Source organism: Pollicipes pollicipes, unplaced genomic scaffold (assembly GCF_011947565.3).
Source record: "Pollicipes pollicipes isolate AB1234 unplaced genomic scaffold, Ppol_2.1 Scaffold_5724;HRSCAF=6776_pilon_pilon_pilon, whole genome shotgun sequence".
Taxonomy (NCBI): Eukaryota; Metazoa; Arthropoda; class Thecostraca; order Pollicipedomorpha; family Pollicipedidae; genus Pollicipes; species Pollicipes pollicipes.
The window spans coordinates 38,151,611-38,176,174 of NW_023596746.1; the positions used below are offsets into that span (position 1 = coordinate 38,151,611).

At 50.8% G+C, this 24,564-nt stretch overlaps 1 protein-coding gene across 1 annotated transcript in view; it reads right to left on the bottom strand.

The window, feature by feature from the left end:
- LOC119103012 (neurotrimin) overlaps positions 1–24,564 on the bottom strand; it is a 37,899-nt gene that overhangs the window by 4,746 nt on the left and 8,589 nt on the right. The window contains exons 2-4 of the mRNA XM_037226462.1: positions 23,361–23,473; positions 9,892–10,099; positions 7,796–7,954 (exon numbers count right to left, since the gene is read on the bottom strand). Coding sequence (XP_037082357.1) covers positions 7,796–7,954; positions 9,892–10,099; positions 23,361–23,473 — 480 coding nt within the window. The remainder of the gene's footprint in view (positions 1–7,795; positions 7,955–9,891; positions 10,100–23,360; positions 23,474–24,564) is intronic.

Below are 24,564 nucleotides of genomic sequence, written 5' to 3' on the forward strand. Positions count from 1 at the left end.
CTCTCTCTCTCTCTCTCTTCTCTCTCTCTCTCTCTTCTCTCTCTCTCTCTCTCTCTCTCCTCTCTCTCTCTCTCTCGCTCTCTCTCTCTCTCTCTTCTCTCTCTTCTCTCTCTCTCTCTCTCTCTGCTCTCTCTCTCTCTCTCTCTCCTCTCTCTCTCTCTCTCTCTCTCTCTCTCTCTCTCTCTCTCTCTCTCTCTCTCTCTCTCTCTCTCTCTCTCTCTCTCTCTCTCTCTCTCTCTCTCTCTCTCTCTCTCTCTCTCTCTCTCTCTCTCGTCCTCTCTCTCTCCTCTCTCTCTCTCTCCTCTCTCTCTCTCTTCTCTCTCTCTCTCTCTCTCTCTCTCTCTCTCTCTCTCTCTCTCTCTTCTCTCTCTCTCTCTCTCTCTCTCTCTCTCTTCTCTCCTCTCTCTCTCTCTCTCTCTCTCTCTCTCTCTCTCTCTCTCTCTCTCTCTCTCTCTCTCTCTCTCTCTCTCTCTCTCTCTCTCTCTCTCTCTCTCTCTCTCTCTCTCTCTCTCTCTCTCTCTCTCTCTCTCTACATATCTCTCTCTGTGTATGTGAACATAATATAAGCATATATATATATATATTATATATATATATATATATATATATATACACGTGGTAAACCAGTATTTCTGTCATTTGTAACTAGCGATACCAATCTTTTCGGGGTGTTTTCCATTTTTCGCATGACTGAGCGAGCTTCAGAAGATGTTCGTGTGTGATGTCATCGACCATCGTAGTCAACATATGAATGACCGATAAGGCGGGAGTGTGCATTTTTCCGTTGTAGTAATTCTCCATAACGCTTCAGTAAAATTCCGCCATTCTCAGGTATAGCATATAAGGTAACACATCGCATCGAGGTAAAAAATACAGGTCAGTTATCCTGAATCACGTTATAAATACACGCGACGGCACATGACAGATTTTTGCGTTGGTGTGTTTAAGGAAAAGTGCAAATTATTTCGTTTAAAATGACTATTCACATTACTAACGCACATCAAAGGTATTTACTATCCTGGCTATTCTGGCTATATTATAAATGTAGCAATTGACGCATCTCTAATGTTAGCAGTTTCGATGATAGGCAGCCTTCTCCGGTCATTACACTCCGTCAGGATTGTGGTATTAGAGCCTAGGATGTTTTGGTGTTAAATCCTAGGATGTTTTGGTATTAGTGCCTAGGATGTTTTGGTATTAGATCCTAGGATGTTTTGCGTCAAGCGTTTGTCATGACAGGCGCTCAAGTGGTCCTTTGAACCGGTGCTCTGCAGGCTCATCGTTAGACGTCTATTTAGGGATGCCGTTGCATGGCATATATAACATATTTTATGGGTCGTACAGATCCCGTAGGTACAAGCAAATCAGTAAACTATTTTTGCTTCTTCCAAGGGCTCCTATCCCAGGAACGTTATCGCTCATTACATAAGAAGATGCCTTGGGACTCTTGGGAAGTAGATGTTGGGCAAAATATTTTGCTGCGGTTGCCACGATTTGCAGTTCTTGAAAATGGTGTTTCGGATGGTCTTCCTGCAGGCTGGCAAGTGTTTTTGCAAAAAGTCGGATATCATTGGAATGTTCATATCACTGAACTCTTCTCTGGGCTTTGGTGCTTATGCGTTATCTTGTTACAAACCATATCGTATCTGTGTTCGTAAATCCATTGTTGACAGAAATTTGCCGGATTCTTGCTAGCTCCTGCTGAGTGAGATCCTAAGTAGAGAGGTTCCTAGAGGCCCCACTGATGCAGGTACGGACCACGCCTTCCTTGCAACAGTCCGGACGTTTGCCCGCATCATTCCTGCAGCTGCCTGAGTCGGTCAGTTGCCTGAACACATCTGCTTCGGTGCTTTCACGGTGCACGTATGGACGTATGGACGTAGACAGTGCTGACCAAATGGCGAACATAAAGACAACGCTTGGAGAGGCGCTAGGTCTCAAGTGAGACCATCATTTACACCGAATTGCCGCCTCTGGATATGATGGTAGAAGTCCAACACGGTAGATTAGTAGCTGATGCTTTCAGGAAACGGACTGACTTAGGAAGCTGCTTGTTCGTTTCAGCCTCTTCATTGTACCCTTCGCGCTTTGGTGTTCGGTTCTTCTTCCAGTTTAAGTGGTTCTCAAATTGCGTTCAAAGTGCCGTTATGAGGCCCCGTAATGCTTACGCGAATGTAAAAAATAATTCTGGGTCAAATTCTCAGAGGTAAGAGTTGAAATCGACGCAAAAGTATCCCGCAAAATCCTTATGTATCTAATCATCTCCCCCTTTCAGGTATTTGAGATATCAGCCTTGCTATACCTCAGTCTTAAAGTTTGTGAGGTCCTGCCGTCAGCTCGACTTAGTCCATATTGTTACATTGGGTCAGACCTCGTCGTGCTTCGATGGCCTTACACTCGTGCTCCATGCCGCCTGAGCATGCGCTCTGGTCCGTTTTGCTTTTGACTAAGCATCGATTTCATATAATCACTCAGAATCTCTTCTCCATCGTTTCACCACCCAGAAGGAGCTTGGAGTGGGTTCAGGGGCCACTGGCGCAAATCACCTGGCGCTGCTTAGCCGAATGCGCTGTCTACCGTTGTTGTATTATGCGCGGAGGAAGTCAGGCTTAGGTAGGTTATAACGCGGCTATTACCATCAGGACTGACTGCATTTGGGGTATGTGCTATGCATGTAAATTTTCAACCACAGATCCAGGATGGGAAAGGAGTGGGAGAAGTTTGGGCACAGAGTTTGTCGCATGAGCTGACCTAAATAACTCATGGAGTCTGAGTAATCTCAACGGTAAATGCAATTGGGAGCTGCCAATGAGAAGAGACCTGCACAATCAACAAACATTTTAAGTGCAGATAACAAAATGACACCAACAGAAGCGACACCAGCCAATTAGAGCGCAAGAAAGCTATGATATGCGTTTAGTTAGAGCTAATCATTCATGCAATATGACTTTGGCTTTTTTTGTACCGCCAGTCCTATGTAAACGGGCGTGGAGAATACCGAAAAGACGCATGCACGCACGAACAGGAGAGGGGCCCGACAACATGAAGGCGCACCCAGTCGAAAATCTAGAAAGATAGAAAGGGGGCTGAGTTTGGAAAAACATTGGCTGCGTTGTTACTGGTGGTGCGGTGGATGAAAAGATTTCACATGATGACTTCCACGTACCTTTGGCGGAGCTGAAAACTGCCTCTATTTTGGCATTTCTAAGCACCTACGTTTCTAAAAGAAAAGCTGACTTTGCTGTTTTTACTGCCTTCACGGGTCCATGTGTGACGTAGCAAATTCGTCCTTCACTTCAGAGCATTGTAACACGAAACAATATATTGGGATTCGCGACCTTGTTCGTACACATGAACTCACCGATGCTTTTTGGGCGCTACACATCTCACAAAACCGCTCTTTTACTACAGACGTTGACTGGAAACAGGCATAGTCAATATGGCAAGCCAAACCCAAAGGTTATAGTTATTTCCCAGCCAGGTATTGTTGCGTCTGACGTCGATGACAATATCATGCCGATGCCTAAACTGTGGATGAGTCGGGGAATCATGCCATGGAAAAAACACACCATGGAACTCAATGAAATCCACTGAAATATTAGGTGCCTTTTTACCCCATTTCCTCCACGTGAATGCGCTCTTAAAAACATGTGCCATTTGGTGGTTAGCACACAGGTGGGGATTTCGAAACCTATTGCGAGAGTGGATGTAAGACGTCAAGTGGTGAAATCGAACGCCTCATAAATCTCTAAAAAAGTCCACCAAGTAAAGTTGGGCCTTAAATGGGCTCTAATATTGTTACTACATGTGTCATTCCCTTATAATATATATATATATATATATATATATATATATATATATATATGATATATAATAACCCTAAGCAAAGAAACAACAGTCAAAGAAATAATAACAAAACTAAGCTGGACCGGACAGCGATACAAATGTGGTCGACCTCAACACAGCTCTGGTTTTGTTCCATCCAGTGGGCGTCGCTTCAATCGATGTGATGAACCAATACCATATAGAAGAGCAGGTTGCTTCAATGTTATCTGCCCGCAGCTCCAGCCGTGTGCCGTGGACGATAGCAATCGCTGCAGTGGTCACCCAGGACAGACTCGGCTCAATGGCCAACTCGGGCACGATTAAACAATGCGCCACCGCACCCGACCGGCTATGTAGTGAGGCCATCAGTGTCGGCAGGCGTTTTGTCATTGACCTGGGTTCCACCGGAGCTAGACCAGGACCCAGTCATGACTGAAAGCTGAGTGATGTTATCATTCGGCCGTGGTAGAGACACCCTCAATCATGCAGGATGGCAAGTTTGCAGGTAGGCTTGAGCTCTCTGGCTCCTCCGCGCGTCACTTGGGACGCATGTGGCTCTTTATGTGCTAAAATATTAACCCGGGTCGGACCTGACCCCGTACCTGGTTTCCGAGCGTGGCAAATGTCAGCACGACCCCTTTAGACGATGGCGAACCGCCTATAAAGCGGCTTCCCTGGTGAGCAAACTGAATGTATTTCCAACCTAGTGAAACATGATCTTTCGTTCCTGCACAAAGACAACACTATATCTGTTGACCTGTCGCCCAGAACTGACCAACTGACTCACAATCTGTCGCCAGCCTCACGCCCTCTCCCGTCCTCCCGGAGCCTGGCCATAGTCGGCTTCGGACCGGTGTGGGAGCCATCAAGCGCGAGGGGCGCGAGGAGCCATTCAGAGTGACAAGCCGCTCCCAGCCGCCCTGCATCAGTACCCGGAGTGACGAGCCGCGCCCAGCCGCCCTGCATCAGTACCCGGCAGCAGTCGTCCCTGTGACCGGCTCTCCTCGCTCGCGGCGCAGCCGGCGCGCCGCCGGCCGTTGCCGATGCGCGGACAATAGCGGCAATCGACGTTTAAGGGGGCCCCGGTGCGCGCTGTCGACACCGATGACGTCCGATCGTCGCCGTCGACAGCTGCCGACGACCGACGGAATGCCGGGCGCGGACGGCCAGCGGCGGCCAGCTCTCGTTCGCCATCCGCGCTGACGAAGACAAATAGCGCGCGGGGATTAATGCCGCTTCGACTCTGTCGATTGATCGCTGGTCAGATGGCGGCAGACTGTAGGCGGCGGAAGGGTCAGCAGAGGTCAGTCCGGCTCATTAGGAACCGAACGGGTCAGAAGGAATCAGTTCACGCCACTAAGGGTCAGGCGGAGCCAGCGGTGAGTATCTGGAAGGGTCACCAGGGACCGGCCAGGATAGACGGGACTGTCCAGGATAAGCGGCGATGAGCAGGAGACTCCTGCGAATACCATGCATAGGCCCAGATCAGCAGCCGTTCTCAGAGGTCAGTATGGATCGGCATGGTTGACAGTGGTGGTATGGGGGTGGGGGCATCGTCACGGTGCCCGATTGCTGGTCTTTAAAAACAGACTTGCCCAGCCAGCATGAACTCGACGCCATGCCAGAATGCAAGCCGATTATCTGATAGCACCGAAAACCAGCTGGATGACTGACACGCTGCAGCCAATGGAGGAATATAAAACATCAAAGATACTGGTCCTTGAAACTAATAGGAGGTAATGAAACGTATCGAGCTCGCAGCCATGTTGCATGGACATGAACATTTGTGTATGAGAAATGGGTGGCCATAGAGTATTCACTCGTAGACTTCTGACTCAGGTGCCTGTCTAGTATTTGAGTCAAACGCACAGCTAACGAACAAAGTTGTTCGAGTATGTGCAAAACACGGTTAGACGGCACATTCCGTTTTTGATTCATTCATAATACAGCGCGTATCAATAAGCCAGTGTTGTGACCACTGACCGATTAAAGATCATGCATCTAGACTATTTTTTCCTCTATCAATCCCCATAATCAAAAGTGTGGATTTGCCGATATCTTATTTTTCTGTCTCCACACTCCTATGATAAATTGATCTACTTCTTGTGTTCCTATGATGAAAATTAGTTCTGTGGCCCGTAATAAAACCCCGGGCCAAGATGAGGAAGGGGTGAATTTCTCATTCAGTTGATAAATCAACTAAGAGGCTCGCAATTTTCGGTCGCAACCACGGCCGCCGGGAAAAAAGGCCGATGGCAGTTTGATTGATTAGATAGGCACGAAGTTTTTGTCGCCATCAGAGGTGAACCATCTGGAAGTTCCTATAACGAAGCTAGGAATCACGCGTTCAACGCACAGCAGGCCAGTCGTCGAGAGCGCAGCGCCGTGCGCAACACCGGGTCTCAATTTGCGTAACAACATCAGGTATCAATGAGCGTATCAACACTAGGTCTCAATGTACGTAACACCAGGTCTCAATGTGCGTAATAACACCAGGTATCAGTGTGCGAAACAACACCAGGTCTCAATGTGCCTCATGCTGGACGACAGGATATCACTGCGTATCCGGTGACGTCTGAGATTCCAAAACGGCACCGACAAAAACGCGCCGTCTTGCGCCGGTCGATTTCTAATCAGTCTGCGAGCACAACAGGAACTTCATTTCGGGAGGCTTGTCGACGCCCGGCGACCGCTGAGCGCGCGGCGTCCTACCCGGCCCGAGGCCTCGGGGAGGCCCCGTCCCGCCCGCAGCCGCCGCCGCCCGGCCTCCTCATCCATCAGCGGCGGTGGCGTGCCGACCCCATCGAAATTCAAACGGCCGGAGGGCATTGTCGGCGCGGCCGTTTGGCGCCGGCCGTTTCATTTAGCGACCGCGTCTCCGGCGGCAGCGCAGTGCGCGGCCGGGCGCCACCCGCGCCCACCCGTATCACTATCTGATAAAAAGTCATCCATCAGCGGGACAGCGGGCGCTGGCCGGGCTCCAGGGGCGGCGGCGCCGGGCTGGGCTGGGCCGGACCGGCGCGTGCCAGCTGCCCGGGCCGCCAGCTGACCGGCCGATCGCCGTTCGTCATCAGCGCACACACCATCGACGGCCAGCGATCATCGGCCCGACGGGGTACCCCGTATCTCAGCGGGGCGCGACCGACGACCATCGGACAGCTCCGTCCGTGGCGGCGACGGCAATGGACAGCGCCGACGGCCAGCAGCAATCTGCCTGCAACCCAGCTGTTTACGCTTACTCGTGATTTATGGTTCGCAATTTTGCGGGTTTGGTTAGGGGATGCGTCGGTTCGAAAGCGCACAAATGTCGGAGATGTTTGCGGGGAGCCTGTGAAGATTGGAACGCTGATGTGCTAGCAAAATTCGTGTTGGATGGGCCTGGCGAAATGGCGGGGGACATAACGCTTTGCATCAAGATGTTTTTAACTACCTAATTGATGTTTCACCTGTGCATTGCGTGAGGCACCATCGATTGCCGAGTGCACGGTGTGATGACTGTGCTTGCGTCAGGTCTAAGCCCAGTCTCCTATCTCCCGAACATTCGGTTTTATCCGAGAAATAAACAGTGCCCTCGTTTGATCTACTCATCACTGCTGGTACCTCGGTAAAACCAGTTTTATAACAGAGGGGAAGACACCTTTATGCCTGTAATTTTGCGGTTTCTGTAACTCAGCAATCAAGCTCATGGGCCCACGAAAACTTGGTGACTATTTCACTTACCCATGTCACAACTGTTCCCTGTCAGCACGGAGCCAGTGTTGTTGGTCGCCACACGATCACCGTCACCACCACAGCCAAAGCACAACTTGAGCATCCCCGGTGGGTCCCGTAAGGCCTTTGAGCGCACCGTGCGGGCCTGCGTGGGCGCGCCGCCCACGTTGGGCGGCGCGTTGGGCGGCCTGTCCGGCCGACATGTCCGGGCGGGTGGAGGACAGGACAGACGAGCTGACAGACACCTGTCGCCACCGACCTGGTGTTGATGACCTCAGCGGCAGCGGCAGGTCGTTCTCGCGCCGCCAGGTCACGTTCGGCTGAGGTACACCGGACGCGTGGCAGATCAGCGTCACGTTGTCGCCCTCGAACGCCTTCACCTCGCTCGAGCTCCTCTCGTTGGAAATGTCCGGCGGCACTGGCCACACAGAGGGGGGCAGGGCACTACTGGTAAAGAGGGACACTGGTCACATAGAGCGGGGACAGGGCACTACTGGCGGAGAGGGACACTGGCCACGCAGAGCGGGAGCAGGGCACTACTGGCGGAGAGAGGCACTGGCCACACAGAGCGGGGGCAGGGCACTGCTGGGCGCTGGCCAGACAGAGCGGGGGTAGAGCACTGCTGGCAGAGGGGCGCTGCTCTGAGCGCCAGGTCAGGGGCTGAGATAGGACAGGTGACAACTGATAGCCGCTCGTGGAGTCAACAGAACTCGTTACTTAACGGACCAGTTTCTAGTCTTTGACCACGCATGAAAAACAAGTAAATTATCGGTAAACGTTGCAGCAAGATCGCGCTCGTTGTAACAAAGGTATTATACCTTGCACTACATCACAACGTTGCTACAGACAATGGCGCGCAGTAACGGTATGACAGCATAACATTCTAAAAACTTTTAGTTTAGACCATTCATTTCTCCATAAGTTGGCTCTATCTATTTTGATCTTGTATCAACATAACAACGCGATCTTTTGAACTTCGTCTGTTACGATGCAATCATAACTTGCTTTCGTTTTTTTGTTTCCTTCTCCGTGTGTCAGTGCGAACAAAAATGGCGCTTGCCGACCAGAGATGCCCGCCAAAGCCATCGTCTCGATGTTTGCAAAAGATGACGGCCTAACGGTCACCAGAGATGGGGACATCTCTGTGGCGATCCTCAGGTCCTACCCCGCGGCTGCTGCCTGGCCGTCGGACCACCCACCTGTGACCTGAGGCAGCCCCTCTCCATGGTACCCGTCCGCGGTCACTGCCGGCCGGCTGCCGATCCTCCTGCGACCTGAGGCAGCCCCTCTCCAAGGTACCCGTCCTCAGCCAATGCCGGCCGGCTGCCGATCCTCCTGCGACCTGAGGCAGCCCCTCTCCAAGGTACCCGTCCGCGGTCACTGCCGGCCGGCTGCCGATCCTCCTGCGACCTGAGGCAGCCCCTCTCCAAGGTACCCGTCCGCGGTCACTGCCGGTCGGCTGCCGATCCTCCTGCGACCTGAGGCAGCCCCTCTCCAAGGTACCCGTCCTCAGCCAATGCCGGCCGGCTGCCGATCCTCCTGCGACCTGAGGCAGCCCCTCTCCAAGGTACCCGTCTGCGGCCACTGCCGGCCGGCTGCCGATCCTCCTGCGACCTGAGGCAGCCCCTCTCCAAGGTACCCGTCCGCGGTCACTGCCGGCCGGCTGCCGATCCTCCTGCGACCTGAGGCAGCCCCTCTCCAAGGTACCCGTCCGCGGTCACTGCCGGCCGGCTGCCGATCCTCCTGCGACCTGAGGCAGCCCCTCTCCAAGGTACCCGTCCGCAGCCAATGCCGGCCGGCTGCCGATCCTCCTGCGACTTGAGGCAGCCCCTCTCTGAGGTACCCGTCTGCGGCCACTGCCGGCCGGCTGCCGATCCTCCTGCGACCTGAGGCAGCCCCTCTCCAAGGTACCCGTCTGCGGCCACTGCCGGCCGGCTGCTGACCCTCCTGCGACCTGAGGCAGCCCCTCTCTGAGGTACCCGTCCGCGGCCACTGCCGGCCGGCTGCTGACCCTCCTGCGACCTGAGGCAGCCCCTCTCCAAGGTACCCGTCTGCGGCCACTGCCGGCCGGCTGCCGATCCTCCTGCGACCTGAGGCAGCCCCTCTCTGAGGTACCCGTCCGCGGCCACTGCCGGCCGGCTGCTGACCCTCCTGCGACCTGAGGCAGCCCCTCTCTGAGGTACCCGTCCTCAGCCACTGCCGGCCGGCTGCTGACCCTCCTGCGACCTGAGGCAGCCCCTCTCCAAGGTACCCGTCCGCAGCCAATGCCGGCCGGCTGCTGACCCTCCTGTGACTTGAGGCAGCCCTTCCCCAGGGTACCCGCCCGCAGCTGCTGTTGGCCGGCTGCTAACCTACCTGTGACCTCGAGGAAGGCGTGCTGCTCGGTGACGTTCCAGGTGTTGACCTGGCAGGTGTACCAGCCCTGGTCGCCGGGCCGCACGCTCTGGATGTGCAGGTGCCAGGTACGCCGGTTCTCATGCGTTACCCGGATGCGCGGGTCGGGCGCGATGCGCTCCGTCTGGACGGCCAGCACGGCGGCGCCGCTGCGCTGGATCCACGCCACCTGCGGCAGCGGCCGGCCGTCCTCGGTGCAGGTGTACGCTGTCTGCCGGACGCGCGCCACTTGCAACGCATGTGGGAGGTGTACCAACTCTGCCGTGAGGGTAGAGCCGTACAGATCGAACAGTGAGCTATTTGAGAGACTTGCATCTATTGGGGCTGAAATCACACTGGAGGTCCAGCTGAAAGCGGGCTTTTTGGCCGTGGTCTACACGAACTCGGTTAGAAAGCCTACCTTTTCCTGTGCAGGGTGTTGGCGCAGGCTTACATGCAAATGGTGCATCTGATGGACCGCAGCTACCTCTGGTCTCTGGGTGGCGGAAACTGACGACGTGAGTGAAGTTCCACAGATTTCAACATGCCACTTGTATGGAATGCTGCAGCATCCGAGCAGCATTAATGGTGGCTAAGTTTGATTGACCGAGCAGCAAGCTGCTAAAGTTAGCCGTGTTGAAGCAGGCTTACATACTGTGTGACATGGCTAATAACCAGCACCTATATATTTCCAGGAATTTTAAGAATATGTTCGGATGCCTCTTTCCCGGGAAAGGTGTCTGAAATAATAATATTCTGAAAGCACTTCAGGTATGATTGTTTACGCAGCACCCCATTACATTTCTTTGTGCTTTTTAACATCGCTAGCGATAAACCTTCATTAACACCATTATAATTTACTACTGAGCGTATAAATCGTGCCACACAATGGCAGTTGACTATGTTTTAGCAATCTCGTACCTAAGCACGTGATCAAAGAAACGCTGGCTGTCTGAATGCTCTCATAATTCAGCCTTTGGTCGGTTTCGCTTGAATGCTCTGCAATCGCACGCAGGCAAACAAGCAGACAGGTCGTCCCGAACTCACAAAAACAACGTCCCTGTCCACAAACAGATGTAATTCCCTAATCATATTAGCCCAGACGCGGGCCCCAACTATTGCCTGAGGCAGCCAAAGTTGCCATTCATTACCCGGCGCCACCCTGGCGCCCAGAAATTCCTGGTAAATTTACGGTTGAACTGTTCCAAAACCACACCGTAGCTGGTGTAATCTTTGGGCTTATTCCGCAAGTCGCCTCGAAAGTTTCGCCTTGTTTTAGTTTTGTAATGAATGGGCGAAAGTGGGCGTATTTCATTATGTAAGCGACTTTTAATGCCTATAATCAACAGGCTTTGGGCAGGTCATAAGCGTCGGCGTCCGCCGCCCGCGGTCTTTGTGCTGACTTCGGGAGACACGACAGATCCCTCCCCCTCATGCTTCCGACGAACCCGATTGGCTGAGTTACAGCTGCCGTCCAAGACGCGGCCGGCCGAAAAGTTCGCCCGTTTGACAGTTGTCGCCGACGAAATTTCGTCGGCGGGCCGTTCGGCGCAACTGAGACAATAACGAATCCCGTGACGTCATGACGGCGGCCAAGTTGTAAAATTTCAATTAGCCGCCGGCTGATAAAGGGGGCGGCCGAGTGGCGGCCGTCGGCGTCGAGCAGCGCGACTGCGCGACTAATAGCCTAATGAGACGGCGCGCCGTCCTCCGGCCGCCCAGCCCACCTCGTCCCCATGTTATCTCCGGCTAATGGACGTGCCGAGCGCATAGCCGACCTCAAACGGTGCGGGCGCGGCCGTGCCGCCGCCCGGCTGGCATGGCGCCTTCCTGAACGGCCTCCGGTGGAAAGAGTAGAGACTCCGAGGTGGCGAATGGAAGCGCTCCTCCACTGCGACAGCAGTAAGATGACGGGGGTGGGGGGATGGGGGCGGGGTACGGAATGGAGTGAGATGCTTGAATACTGAGCACTGATGGGCTGCAGCCACCCGCGCTGACTAGCGACACTGACAGCACCCACCCGCGCTGACTGGCCACACTAACTGCACCTGTGCTGGTCGGCGTGTGCATGGTGGCTGCTTGGCGTAAGAAAGTGGGCACGCGTGGTGTGGTGGTGGAATGGATAGGGTATTAAATAACTTCTCGTGACTACGGCACAAATGCCGAGCACACTGGAACGGAACACGAGCCGAGGCTCATACACTCAGGTGATGTTAGCCGAGGCTCATACGCTCAGGTGATGTTAGCCGAGCCTCATGCACTCAGGTAATGTTAGCCGAGGCTCATACACTCAGGTGATGTTAGCTGAGGCTCATACACTCAGGTGATGTTAGCCGAGGCTCATACACTCAGGTGATGTTAGCCGAGGCTCATACACTCAGATGATGTTAGCCGAGGCTCATACACTCAGATGGTGTAAGCCGAGGCTCATACACTCAGGTAATGTTAGCCGGGACTCACACACTCAGGTGATGTTGAAAATCTTGATTCAAACGCCATCGAGATAAGATGAGTTTAAGCGCGAGTCTAAACGTTTGGAGGGATGGCGGAGGACGATAGAGCATGAACGGAAGGCTGAAGAGGCGTCGCCGCGGTAAGAAATCAATCAGATTGAGTACTGAGCGGAAAATAAAACAAATGAGATAAAAACACCCAATGTAGAAGCAAGTTTCATGTGTAATTGATAACGTGTGCTGATACGCGTGGGAGAGATATCAAAATTTTGAGAAAAAAGTTTTAACCCTTTTAACTCACCTGCGCAGATTGAGTACTGAGCGGAAAATAAAACAAATGAGATAAAAACACCCAATGTAGAAGCAAGTTTCATGTGTAATTGATAACGTGTGCTGATACGCGTGGGAGAGATATCAAAATTTTGAGAAAAAAAGTCTCATTGCCTCCTGAATTCTTACGAGAGGGAGCGTGACTATGTCGTAGTGATATGACATCATCGAAGTCTCGTGGTCAGTGGCCTTGTCGTGTAGGCTTATTATCGCTTTGACGTACTGGTATTGGGTGCGGTTTGTTCACATCCTTATTCTAGTCAGATGCAGATTGCGCATTTAAGATATCCTGCTTTGTTGTTTCGTCGGTCACCAAAACGTACTTTGGTCATGACCCTAGTTTTTCCCGGCAATCCTTAACTCATTTCAAATGAAATTTAGGTCAAACTCATCTAATTTTAATAAAGAATGGGATGCCCAAACTAGTGGGACTACGATAGCTAACTACTTCGATTTATACTGATACGAAAATATTGGTAGCAAACTAACACTGACAACGTCACAGGTAAAAAATGCGTTCTGTGTTACCCCCTCGCCCCTCATTTCCTACACTATCACCCAGGGAGCTAGAATCGCTTTTGAACTAGGGTGGGAGTGAAAAATTCCGTCGCGAAAAGATCGTGCGGGAGCGAAAAAATCAATTCACAAAAGATGGAACTGATGGGCTCGTAACTGATGCTTTAGCAAACAAAGACATCTCTTTCAAGCTGGCATGGACGTAATATCAGAAACCTGACAAAGCTGCTTCTTTTTCACATCTTTGGCCATTAAAGTGAAACAGAATACTTTCAAGCATAGTAACTTCATGACAATGCAATGAACATAAAAATTATTAACACCAATAATTTGATGCTGCACTTCGCACTTTGCCTCCACAGTACTTTTAACACAAGACAAAGCAAAGGAATTCAATAACAAAATAACAACAAAAAATTCAACAAACATAAAATACTCAAACAAAGAAAACCTTGGACTCCTACACATCAGCCCATCACCAAGTCAACCACAATAGACATACCTCAGGCTTCTGTTAAGATGGGGTCGGGGAAAACAAAAATGTTGCCACTGTTTCTTACAAAACACCAATGTTTATTTCCATGAAAGTAGCCCAACTATGCCTAACCTAAAGGAACCTTACTTCATCTCATCCTGTCTAACCTGCTTGTATCACAGCAGCAGTTGTGAGTTACTGATCCTTGCACAATTCCTATTGCCACTTGCCATGCGCCTAACCAACTTAACCTAACTTAGAGTAGGCCATATGTTGAACATCCTTTTAACTCACCTGTTTGTTGACAGCAGCATTTGTAATAAAAACATGATATGGCAAATTTTTGGCTGGTTTCAGCTTTCATGTTTATTGTTCATTTGTGTATGCTTGTTGATATCAGACAAAGCTGACAACACACAAATCAAAACACTCTAAATCACTTTAACCAACTTATTTTGATTGCCGTGGTTGCTTATTTGATTTATGCCAGCAGACCATGCCGAATGTATTGACTTTTTGTTGTGGGGGAGCAGAGAGAAGCGGGTATATCAAATCGGGTATAAGCGGGAAGCGGGTGTAATCAAAATAAGCGATTGCTTATTTTGATTAACCTATGTCAAGAGCGATATTGGGTATGATCCACAAAACAATCTCTTCTACAATCTCTTCAGAGGCATCTACTTAGGTTTGTTTATTCATATTTAATGACAAAGCCTTAGATGTTGGCTTCGCATTTTAAATGGGATGGTCTGACTAATTGTTACACACTAATATTTAACTCGTATTATAATTGCTATGCAGCTTAGAGCATCCCTGTGTTAAAAATATAATGCATTTATACAGTACAGTCATTTGCCAGTCAGCAATCCATGACAGCTATAGAAATCATCTGGTTAAAACAGCCATGAGGGACCACTTCAAGAAATTTGGGGCATATAATCAAGAGTATGGAACAAAATAAGCCCATTACATACCTTGTGGCATCATAATTTGTCTTATGACAAAACTCGATGGACTAAAACAGAAAATGGCCAACTCTGGTTACCAATCATGTGTTGAAAGCAGGTAGGGTAAGCAATTACTTGTTCCACAGGAGACTTACCCGCTTCTCCCTGCTCCCCCACAACAAAAAGTCAATACCTTTTGCATGGTCTGCTGGCAGACAGAGCCATCTCACTCACCCCCAAATATAAATATCAATAATGTCCACCAACCTACGAGATTAAATTGCGACACAAGTAAGAGGTGTGCATGATAGACATCTCCAGAGGACAGAATTTCGCCATCAAACACTTCTGCATTAGCTGTGTCAGGTCTGTCCCAAAGCTCTGTATGGCAGCATTAGGATGGTCTTGTCAGGTAGCCTGGTGAGCTAGACACTCGAAATGCTTAGATTTATAATTATTGAGCTCGGCCACGAACCAAGAAAACGGTTAACCGAGGGTTTATCAGGGCAAAAATGGCGGTAAAAATATGTTCTGTGCTTCAATTTGTCTCCTTCATTCACTGTGAATTGTTCACTCCTGGGTATATATCAGACATGTTTGGGTGGCTGGTAAATTAACTTAATCTATGTATGAAATACGTACAAGTTTGCAGTTGGAGCATCTTGCAGAGAAATTTGTCAAAATTTTAAGCAACAGATGGTACCTCTAAAGGCAATCGAAAAGGAAGGAAGAATCAAATAAACGTAAAGACTGATAATTGTCTGCCAAAATGTTGTTATCAGCTTATTTGACTTATAATCTGTTAACCTAAGTGCTCAAATGGTGATATTCATCTTGTAAATCTAATTTGGGAGACATTTCTTGAATTTTTCACTCCTGCATTTCAGGAGTGATGCGATTTAGTGGTCAAGTTTCTTCGCGAAAAAAGAAATACGTGGAATAAAATTCCCAACCAGGCCTTGCTGGCGTTTGCGCCAGGCTCTGCTTTCGTGGTGTGGTGGTGAGACCAAAAACATAGGGGATACCTGAAAACCTTGCATTTGGCACACAGCTGCAGATTGTGATGCATTTTGCAAGCAAACCAAACTTAATGCGTGCAAGCGGCTTGAGTCGCTGGGGTTCTCGGGCTTGGAAGTACCTGGCGCCCTTGCTCCGTGCATACATAGACATGATTCAGATGTAGGTGAGGCAGGACATAGCCATAGGTGTACAGGTTCTGCGGAGCCTCGTTTATGCTTGATGGTTTCAAGTGAGCTCAGTTTTGGATGACATCTCAAAACCTCAGAAAGGGAAATAGGGGTTTGGCATGTGCGATAGACATTTTCAGGCAGGAGTGAAAAATTCACACAAAATGTGGGGAAAAGGAGTGAAAAATTCCTCCTCATAGGGTGTTATTTTACACCCAGTCGGCAATTCTAGGACACTGCATCAACGGCCGCCGTCCAGTGACAACGCCGCACCACTTCCCCTGACGCGTCTCGAGAGATTCTGCGCGCCCTAAACAGAGGCCAACCTCAGGCCACTGCCAGCCGACCGACCTCGTCGGCCTGCCGTCCGCGGCCGCCGGCCATGAACTCCGCCACCGCGGCCCTCCGCCCCCGCCGTCCGCTTTGTGCACGCTGCTAAGCCGCGCCCGGTTGAGACAGACAAACTGAGGCAGGCGGCTTAGACAGGTAGGCTGAGCCACCCCCGGCTGAAACAAATAGTGAGACAGACAAACTGAGGCAGGCGGCTGAGACACACAGGCTGAACCGCGCCCGGCTGAAACAGACAGTGAGGCGGACGGGCTGGAACTAGTGGCCGAAACAGGCAGGCTGAGCTGCCCCCGGCTGAGACAGACAGTGAGACAAACAGGCTGAGGTAGGGGCGCCGATGAGGGACGGCGGCCAGGAAATCCCGTTTGGCGCCGCACGGGTGGCGCTAACCTTGTTGCCTGAGAGTTGCGGTGGTGGCCCTGCGCGGCCCGCCGCCGGCCGCACGTCAGCGGTGAGTAAGGATATAGCACCAGTGTCAGAGGTCAGGCCTGAAGGGAGCGGCGGCTGGTCTCGCTTCGTTTACACCCACCGATCTTAGACCGCGAAGACCTCTCAGAAGCTGTCGGTGCGTGCTCGCCAGTGACATACCTTAACGAAGAGTAAGCATACACGGATTGTGCGGCCATGAATGCAAGCTTTGACAGCAATTGTCACAGGCGTTTAATCGATTTTGCTGAAATTCCGAACATGGCGCCCGGCATCCGTTGCTCTTCGCCCAGTCATGTCATGATACCCCACTGCCCGTAGCGAACGGAGCAGCGTGACCTTCGGGGTAGGACATAGCGCAAGGCTTAATCTTCTAACAGCATGGCATGACAAAGCAGTACGGCGGGTCAACCTCAAATATTGCACATAACAGGCACAATATATTTTTGTATTACAACTCACCGTGCCTCATGTTCATGCCATCATCATCTCTCGTTGTCCCGACATAACCGGCCAAAGCTTGTGATGTGATTCACTCACATCTGTCGTGATGTTGTCCCGACATAACCGGCCAAAGCTTGTGATGTGATTCATTCACATCTGTCGTGATGTTGTCCCGACATAACCGGCCAAAGCTTGTGATGTGATTCATTCACATCTGTCGTGATGTTGTCCCGACATAACCGGCCAAAGCTTGTGATGTGATTCACTCACATCTGTCGTGATGTTATCCCGACATAACCGGCCAAAGCTTGTGATGTGATTCACTCACATCTGTCGTGATGTTGTCCCGACATAACCGGCCAAGGCTTGTGATGTGATTCACTCACATCTGTCGTGATGTTGGTCAACACAATACGGTCACGTCGCTGGGCGCGCTGCAAAGCCGCATGGCGCTTTCACTTTTGGCCTAGTTTGGCTACATGTCGGCATCGCTCGGCATTCCGGATGTTTTGGCGCGGGTTGGTTACATGTCGGCATCGCTCGGCATTCCGGATGTTTTGGCGTAGTTTGGTTACATGTCGACATTGCTGGAGCAGTTTGGTTACACGTCGGCACCTCTCGGCATTCAGAATGTTTTGGCGTAGTTTGGTTACATGTCGGCATCGCTGGCGCAGTTTGGTTACATGTCGGCACCTATCGGCATTCCGAATGTTTTGGCGTAGTTTGGCTACATGTCGGCATCGCTCGACATTCCGGGTGTTTTGGCGTAGTTTGGCTACATGTCGGCATCGCTCGGCATTCCGGATGTTTTGGCGTAGTTTGGCTACATGTTGGCATCGCTCGGCATTCCGGAAGCGGTCGTCGGAAACGAATCACGCCAGCAGCGCACAATAGTCACCACAAGTTCAGTACGCTACAGTAAGGGAACGCGAGCTGTTTACAAGTTCGGTTGTACGTCTCGGCTTCGTTTAGCTTACGTAGCTAATGCAACCACTCCCTCACTGTTGGGTAATCGATAGGTAAGCAAACTTTGCTGTTCAATATTGGTCCCAAAAACCGTCTCCAAGTTGCTGCGGGCGAGACTGCGGCGACCGAGACGCATCCCGCCCAGTGAACAGCAGTCTGCGGATGGCAAACCCCATTGACGCTGCCGTAAACTTTCCCTGCCGTCCAAATTAAAAGAGTCGCGGCCGACATGAGTCGGCTCGGCAGTCGCGAGGTGCCACGCTAGGTAAATCACGCGCCCGGCCAAAAATTGAGCCGACCGGGCGGCAGCTGGCTCGCCGGTGTCCTGTCACGCTCAGCGCAGGGGAGGAGGCGCCGGAACAGACGGCGTCCAGCGCCAACTCGCCGCGCCGGTCCGCGGCCGGCCCACGGCCACTCCACTGGCATCGGCCAACGAATGGGGGAGGGCAGGATAGAGGGTCGGATGGGTCAGCAGGCTGCTGTCGCCACAGCAGAGATCTCTGGACGATGGACACGAGGAGTCGGAACGGAGCACCGCTGTAAAAGCAGGATGATGCGTTCAGAAGGCATGACCATGCTTTGCATTAAACACTTTCATGCCGAAGCTGCGTCACAAATTTTGAGCTCGGGGAGGACTGAATTTCCCAGCGGCCCTGGACAAAATGAGTTCTTCTCACAGGGGGCATCCTGTCGTATTCAAAGGGAAGGGGCACCGAGGGGGACGGGCACCCCTTGTCAAAATTGTCACATGCATCATAGCCAAAGAAATAAATGTCGACAACTGAAACATCAAGAATGGGTTCCTTCCGATGATCTAGTCAATGGTTTCACTATGCTAAAACAGGACCTCGTATTCCAGCAGAGCGCCTCCCAATATACAGAGCAGCATCCTAATCCAGAAGAGGATGCTTCCGAATCACGATGGGCGCCTTCAGATCTAGCCAAGGGGCTTCGTTATCCTAAGACAAGGCATCCTCATACGGAAACACGACACTTCCGCCCCCTGGTCCTGATCCACAAAACAGGCTTCTTCATGTAGGAGAGTTTCTTCTAAGCCCGGTCCGTTACTCTCTAGTTCAGTTATGGGGCACCTTCATTGTTTGAACTTTGGTGATATGCGGGTAGTAATAATGTCTTTAGTATGGCAAAAGGCGCAACCTAAAAATTTTGAGGGAGCAAAAATACACTCTTCCCGTCACCCACCCCTGCTACGCATCCCCTGCTTCAAAGGGAGCGTTCTACATTCGTATGGGATTTGCCCTGACACAGCTATCTTGAAAATCATTCGGTGCATAGTTTACAGTCCCGCTCTTTTTAAGATTTTAGCGGTATGGTTTCTAAGCCAGACGCGCGCGAAGTTGTGCAGACTATTTCGTGCGACCATTCAATTTCACCCAGGCGCGCATGACGTCATAAAAATGTCAAGCAAATACTGCCGCCCCAATGGCCATGTGGTGATCAAAGCCAAGATGAATATAGTCGTCATATTAGTCGTGTCCGGCGTAGGTCAGCACGATTTCTGGCACTAAACGACTCTTACTGGCTTTTAACCAATGTCATGCGTGCTGTGCAAGTTTTGAACATAAATCACGCTTTGTGCTACATAGTACGAGAAGTTAAGGAATAGTACGAGGAATGACGGAAATGAGAATAAGAAAAAAGGCCTGCAGAATAGCGCCTTAACTGAGCATGTGGATGAAAGTAAACAATATACAGCTGTAGATTAATATGCAACACAATCACGACGAGGGTCCAAAACAAGTGCATGTAGCGATATTTGGGTTCTCTCAATAACGCGCTGATAAGCACGACACTCCTTGGCAAGCTTAAGTACTGCAGGTGAGTCATCCCATCCGCTATGGTGACAATGTCACACGACCAGTTTGGCAGCCACTCTGGCTCATACAAATGTTCCATGACGTAATCAAACGATGACGTACTGAGGGGTATATTTACTAAATAGTGAAACTGCGTTGTCTACAGCAGTCTCTTGCACTTAAAAGCATTCCAGTAGCTACCAATAGATAGCTGCAAGTCTGACCGATTACAGGACCAGTTCCGTGATGCGCTCTGCTCCATCAAACCGGCGTTTATTCGGGGATACCTGAGCATTAACGTTTTGGCAATGATCATCCCAGGCACCCAGCAGTACCTCACCTTGATCAGTGACCTGAACGTAACGCAATTGGTTGGATCAGCCCACCCACGTTCTACCAACGCCTGCGGCACTTGACCATGTGATTACTAATCAATTCTACCAGCCACCAACGATCCCTGTCCTGCCTGACATTCTCAGTGATCTTCAGCCCATCAGCTCGTCACCATCACTGCGGGGCTGGACAGGACGAGACAGCCAGCCCAGAAACGTACGACTTGGGGATGGCGCCGGGCTGACTGGGACGTCATCTGCCTGGACCTGCTCGCCATTGGCTGGGCGGAACTTCATGAAACAAAACAGCGATGTGAACATAATGGCAAATGCAGTTATGAAAATATGGAACAGCGTCATAGATTGTCAATGGCGGCAAAAAGGTTGGCGTGAAGCGCCTCAGCTACCACTGGCTGTACCCTGCCTGTGCCCGCAACTTCTGACTCTGATGGCCGAGCAGGACACAGCGAGGGACACCTGGCTGGCTGCGCGCGCCCAGGAGGCTCACACGGGCTTTGCTCGGCCTCGAAACAGCGTTATAGCTGCGTGTGCCATTATAGCTGCTAGATTTGATTTCATCTGCGATGCCAGGACTCCTGATGACCGGTACTATTTGTATGCCAGGACTCCTGATGACCGGTGCTATTTGTATGCCAGGACTCCTGATGACCGGTACTATTTGTAGCTCGTTTCCAAGCGATTCGCCGTGACGTCATCAGCCAACCGGAAAGATCTGTCAGAAGGAAACCCTGACCTGGCTGACGAGTTCAACTGGTATCTCGCGACGGTTTGGTGCCGGGTTGCCACCGCACTGAGAGGAAGCACCGGACAGTCACTCAGATCGCTAACTCTGCACGACCTCCTACACTTTTAAGCCTGCTACACTTCCTGAACTATCCCCGGTGGGCACGTAATTGTGCCACTTAGTAATAGACCTGTATCTTTCTTAAGTGTGCTATTCAAAATTCTTGAAAATCCGTTGCAAGGAGCTGACCACGTATCTTCACAGTAATGGCATTCTCAGCACTGCTCAATATGCCTCTCGGTAGGGTCACTGCGCTGAGAACGCTCTGCTCGAAGCTGTCGGAGAACTAGTGAGGAACGTCGACAGCGGAGAGATATCTTCGCTAACTGCTGTCGAGCTCCAAGGCTTTCGACAGCGTTGATCATGGTTGGCATACAACAAAACTTCAGTATTATGGAGTGGACCTTGATTGATTCAAAAATAATTTGAGTGGTTGGAGACAGGTGGTGCGTGGAGGACTGAAGACCCACCCGGTAATCCACGGAGTGCCCCAATAGTCCATTGTTGGTCCTCTTCGATTCACTTCGCTCATGAACGACTTCCCCAGTCACCTGTTATATGGACACCTTATCCCATATGTAGATGACACACCGCTCCTGGACCACAACCCTTCCAGAGTCACGAAGCACTTAAATATCGTCCTGGAATATCAATTTACTAACTTAAGGCCTCGTCCAGCGCAGTCACTAAAAACTCGCAAGGACAAAACCGACATTCCTCTGGTAGGTTCAGAACACAATTTAAAGAAAACCTGTGATTTTCACTTTACGACAGATGGAGAGGGTATCCACCTTCACGGTACATCAGAGCTCTCGCTTCGATCGTAGACCCAACGCTTTTGTGGAAGAAGCATGTCGCCAAAGTCGTGCAAAAATGTAATGGCTTGATCTCGCTTTGCCGCTTCAGGCATTACTTTACACATGATGTTCTCACAACTATCATTGAAGCGTACGCGCTGCGCATATATCTTATTGTCTATGCACATGGGGTGGCGTGATCACGTGCCAGGTGCAGAGGGTTCAAAAAGTTATGAACTTTGCCACCAGGGCTGTCTCTGGCATAAAACGTAGCCAGCATATAAAATCGACTCTGGAATATTTATGCTGGCCCCGAATTGATGACTTGGTGAAAGAGAGGGACGGTTGAAAATATTGAAAGCCAAAAGGTGCAAAGAATCGCCCCCGGCTGTCCAATCTCCTTTTAAACCCCGTTCCTCTGTCTCACTAAGGGAGACGTGCTACTCCATGTCAATGTCTCTCCACCTGCCCAGGTGCCGATTGGAAGACATCAACCAAACCTTTCATTATCGTGCCGCCGCAACTTGGAACCGCCCGCTTCCGACCTCCATTACGTGTTCATCTCTGACTTCTGCGGGATTAAAAACTCAGATTTCAAAATGGAAATGTAAGGTCACGCGTCTTAGTTTTAAGCTCATGCTGGTTACCAGTGTGATTGTATGCCCTATGTGTTTACGTTTGTGATCTTTGCAAGTCAATACGGATTCCGTATATTTACCATTCCTTTTTATTCCTATTTTATGTGTGTATGCTAGGTTTGGCACATTCTGTTGTCAACCTAGAACATTTATTGGATTTATCATTAAGACTTCGTCGTGCTTTCTCGCATCGCATTTTATCGTGTGGTATTTGCCTAACCGCATTTTATCGTATCGTATTTTACCGTACCGTGTGTTGAAGCCTAGTTGGTAACATCGTATTTTAAAGGATATTTCATAGCATCACATTCCATGTTTTTTTTTGCTTTGTGTTGTAACGAATGGATGAGTGGTGTAGCGACCAGAAACTAGCAAGCGGTGTAACGGGCCAAATGCCTGAATAGCCACTCCGTGGATGGTTTTCGAGAAAAAAAGATACAAAAAGTTCCAAGTGAATTTATTTGATCATATCAGACGCCTGCTTTCATATCTTTAATGTGGAACATTCCTCTTAATGCAACTATTGGGAAAAGAATGGCGCGGGAAAGCGTGAACAAATCTTTAATGAGAAAACGTCTTTTTTAAAGCTCAGAGTAGTGTCGGTTCACACGGTAAGCAAGAATGACAACAAATCCAATCCTCTGTTTGGTTTCGCTTCCTACTGCCCATCGCGGCTGACATACCGAATACAGACGGTAGGCCGACTTCGCCAGAAACTCAAGCACGTACTCTTATTCTGCCTTGAGTGTTCTCGGCTCCACGTTGGTTCAGACAGGCGCAGATATGGCTGCATTAGTCATTCTCAACTGGTTATCGATATTGAATAGCAACGTTGGATTAACTTTTCGTGACCCGTGTTGTGCGCCGCTGTTGTGAGCAGCACCCAGCGGAGTGGAGAATTAGCGTGCGGTCTTCAAAGATGGCGCTCCATTTCTTCGGGTGGCCATCTTTGGTAGGACTACGTGCTCACCTTATGATTGGCTAGATTCGCGATGCGACAAGTGATCTTGGCCTCTCTAGCCATGGGCACTGTCACGTTGTTCATCTTTTCCAAGACGACAATGTCGCTACTTCGGCGCTGCTCTGAAACAAATCAATCACTATTTAACGGTCATCAGTCTGACTGCCCTGTTGAGACGACATGTTTTTTGAAGAAAGAATTGTTCGCAACGTGCCTGGAACCCATGTTCATAGCTGAGCGCTTTAGCCTGGCGCACATGCGCTAGGGGGCGAGCTGAATGGCGCCTGCCTGCCGTGCCGTGCACCATCCGCAGCAGCGCTCTCCGCCCGACAGCCGGTGTCAGCGCCGTGCATGCTGGGCGGGTCAGAGCCGGGACTGACCAACGGTGAGAATAACGAGCGTCTCCGGCGGCGGCGGCGGCGGCGGCGGCGGCCGGGTGCTCATTGTACCAGCCGTCGCTGCGGCGCCGGGGCCCTGATCAGGCGCCGCCCACTCACCGCCGAGACACCTGGCACGCCGTTAGGCTGGCAAACACGGCAGCTAGGGCGCACGCCTGGCGACAATGGCCAGTACACACAGCGCTGCTCTGTGTCTGCAGAGGCCTAATGCAGGTGAACAGAGAAGCCGGCGTCGCGAACCAAACAACCCTGAGCACTGTCGCCGGGGCGTAGCCGGACAACTGACGACGTCCCCTCGCCTCGCCTCTCCGGGGCAGCTGGAGCTGTCGGCTGAGCTTACCTTACCGAGAGATGCTTATGGGGCTTGATGTGTTCTCATGAGTATGGCTTTCTTTCTCGTGTCAGTTGTTGTAGGATAATGGTGCGATATTTTCTGCTGTTATAATGATACCTGTGTAGAAAATGATTGTGTAGTGGTAGAATAGACCTTGTGTAGAAAACGCTACAGGCGAGGCCGCCGACAGCATACGTTCCATCTTAACCTGTCTTGAAATGTTGAGCTTCAGCTGCATATTTTCTAGAAATGAGCATTTTTATGATGAATAAACCACAGATCGCGGGTTCACGTACTTTTCAGACACACAAAGTCCTTTCTGTACAAGTTGCACTGTACCAACTCACAACTGTTGGGCGCGGGGAAATGGAGAAGGTAAACTTTTCACCTTGCGAAAACGAACATTGCTGCCAGCAGCAGTGGGGTTGATGTGTGCCAACTATCCCGCATCGCCGTGCACAAACCATAGATTCGCCCGTTT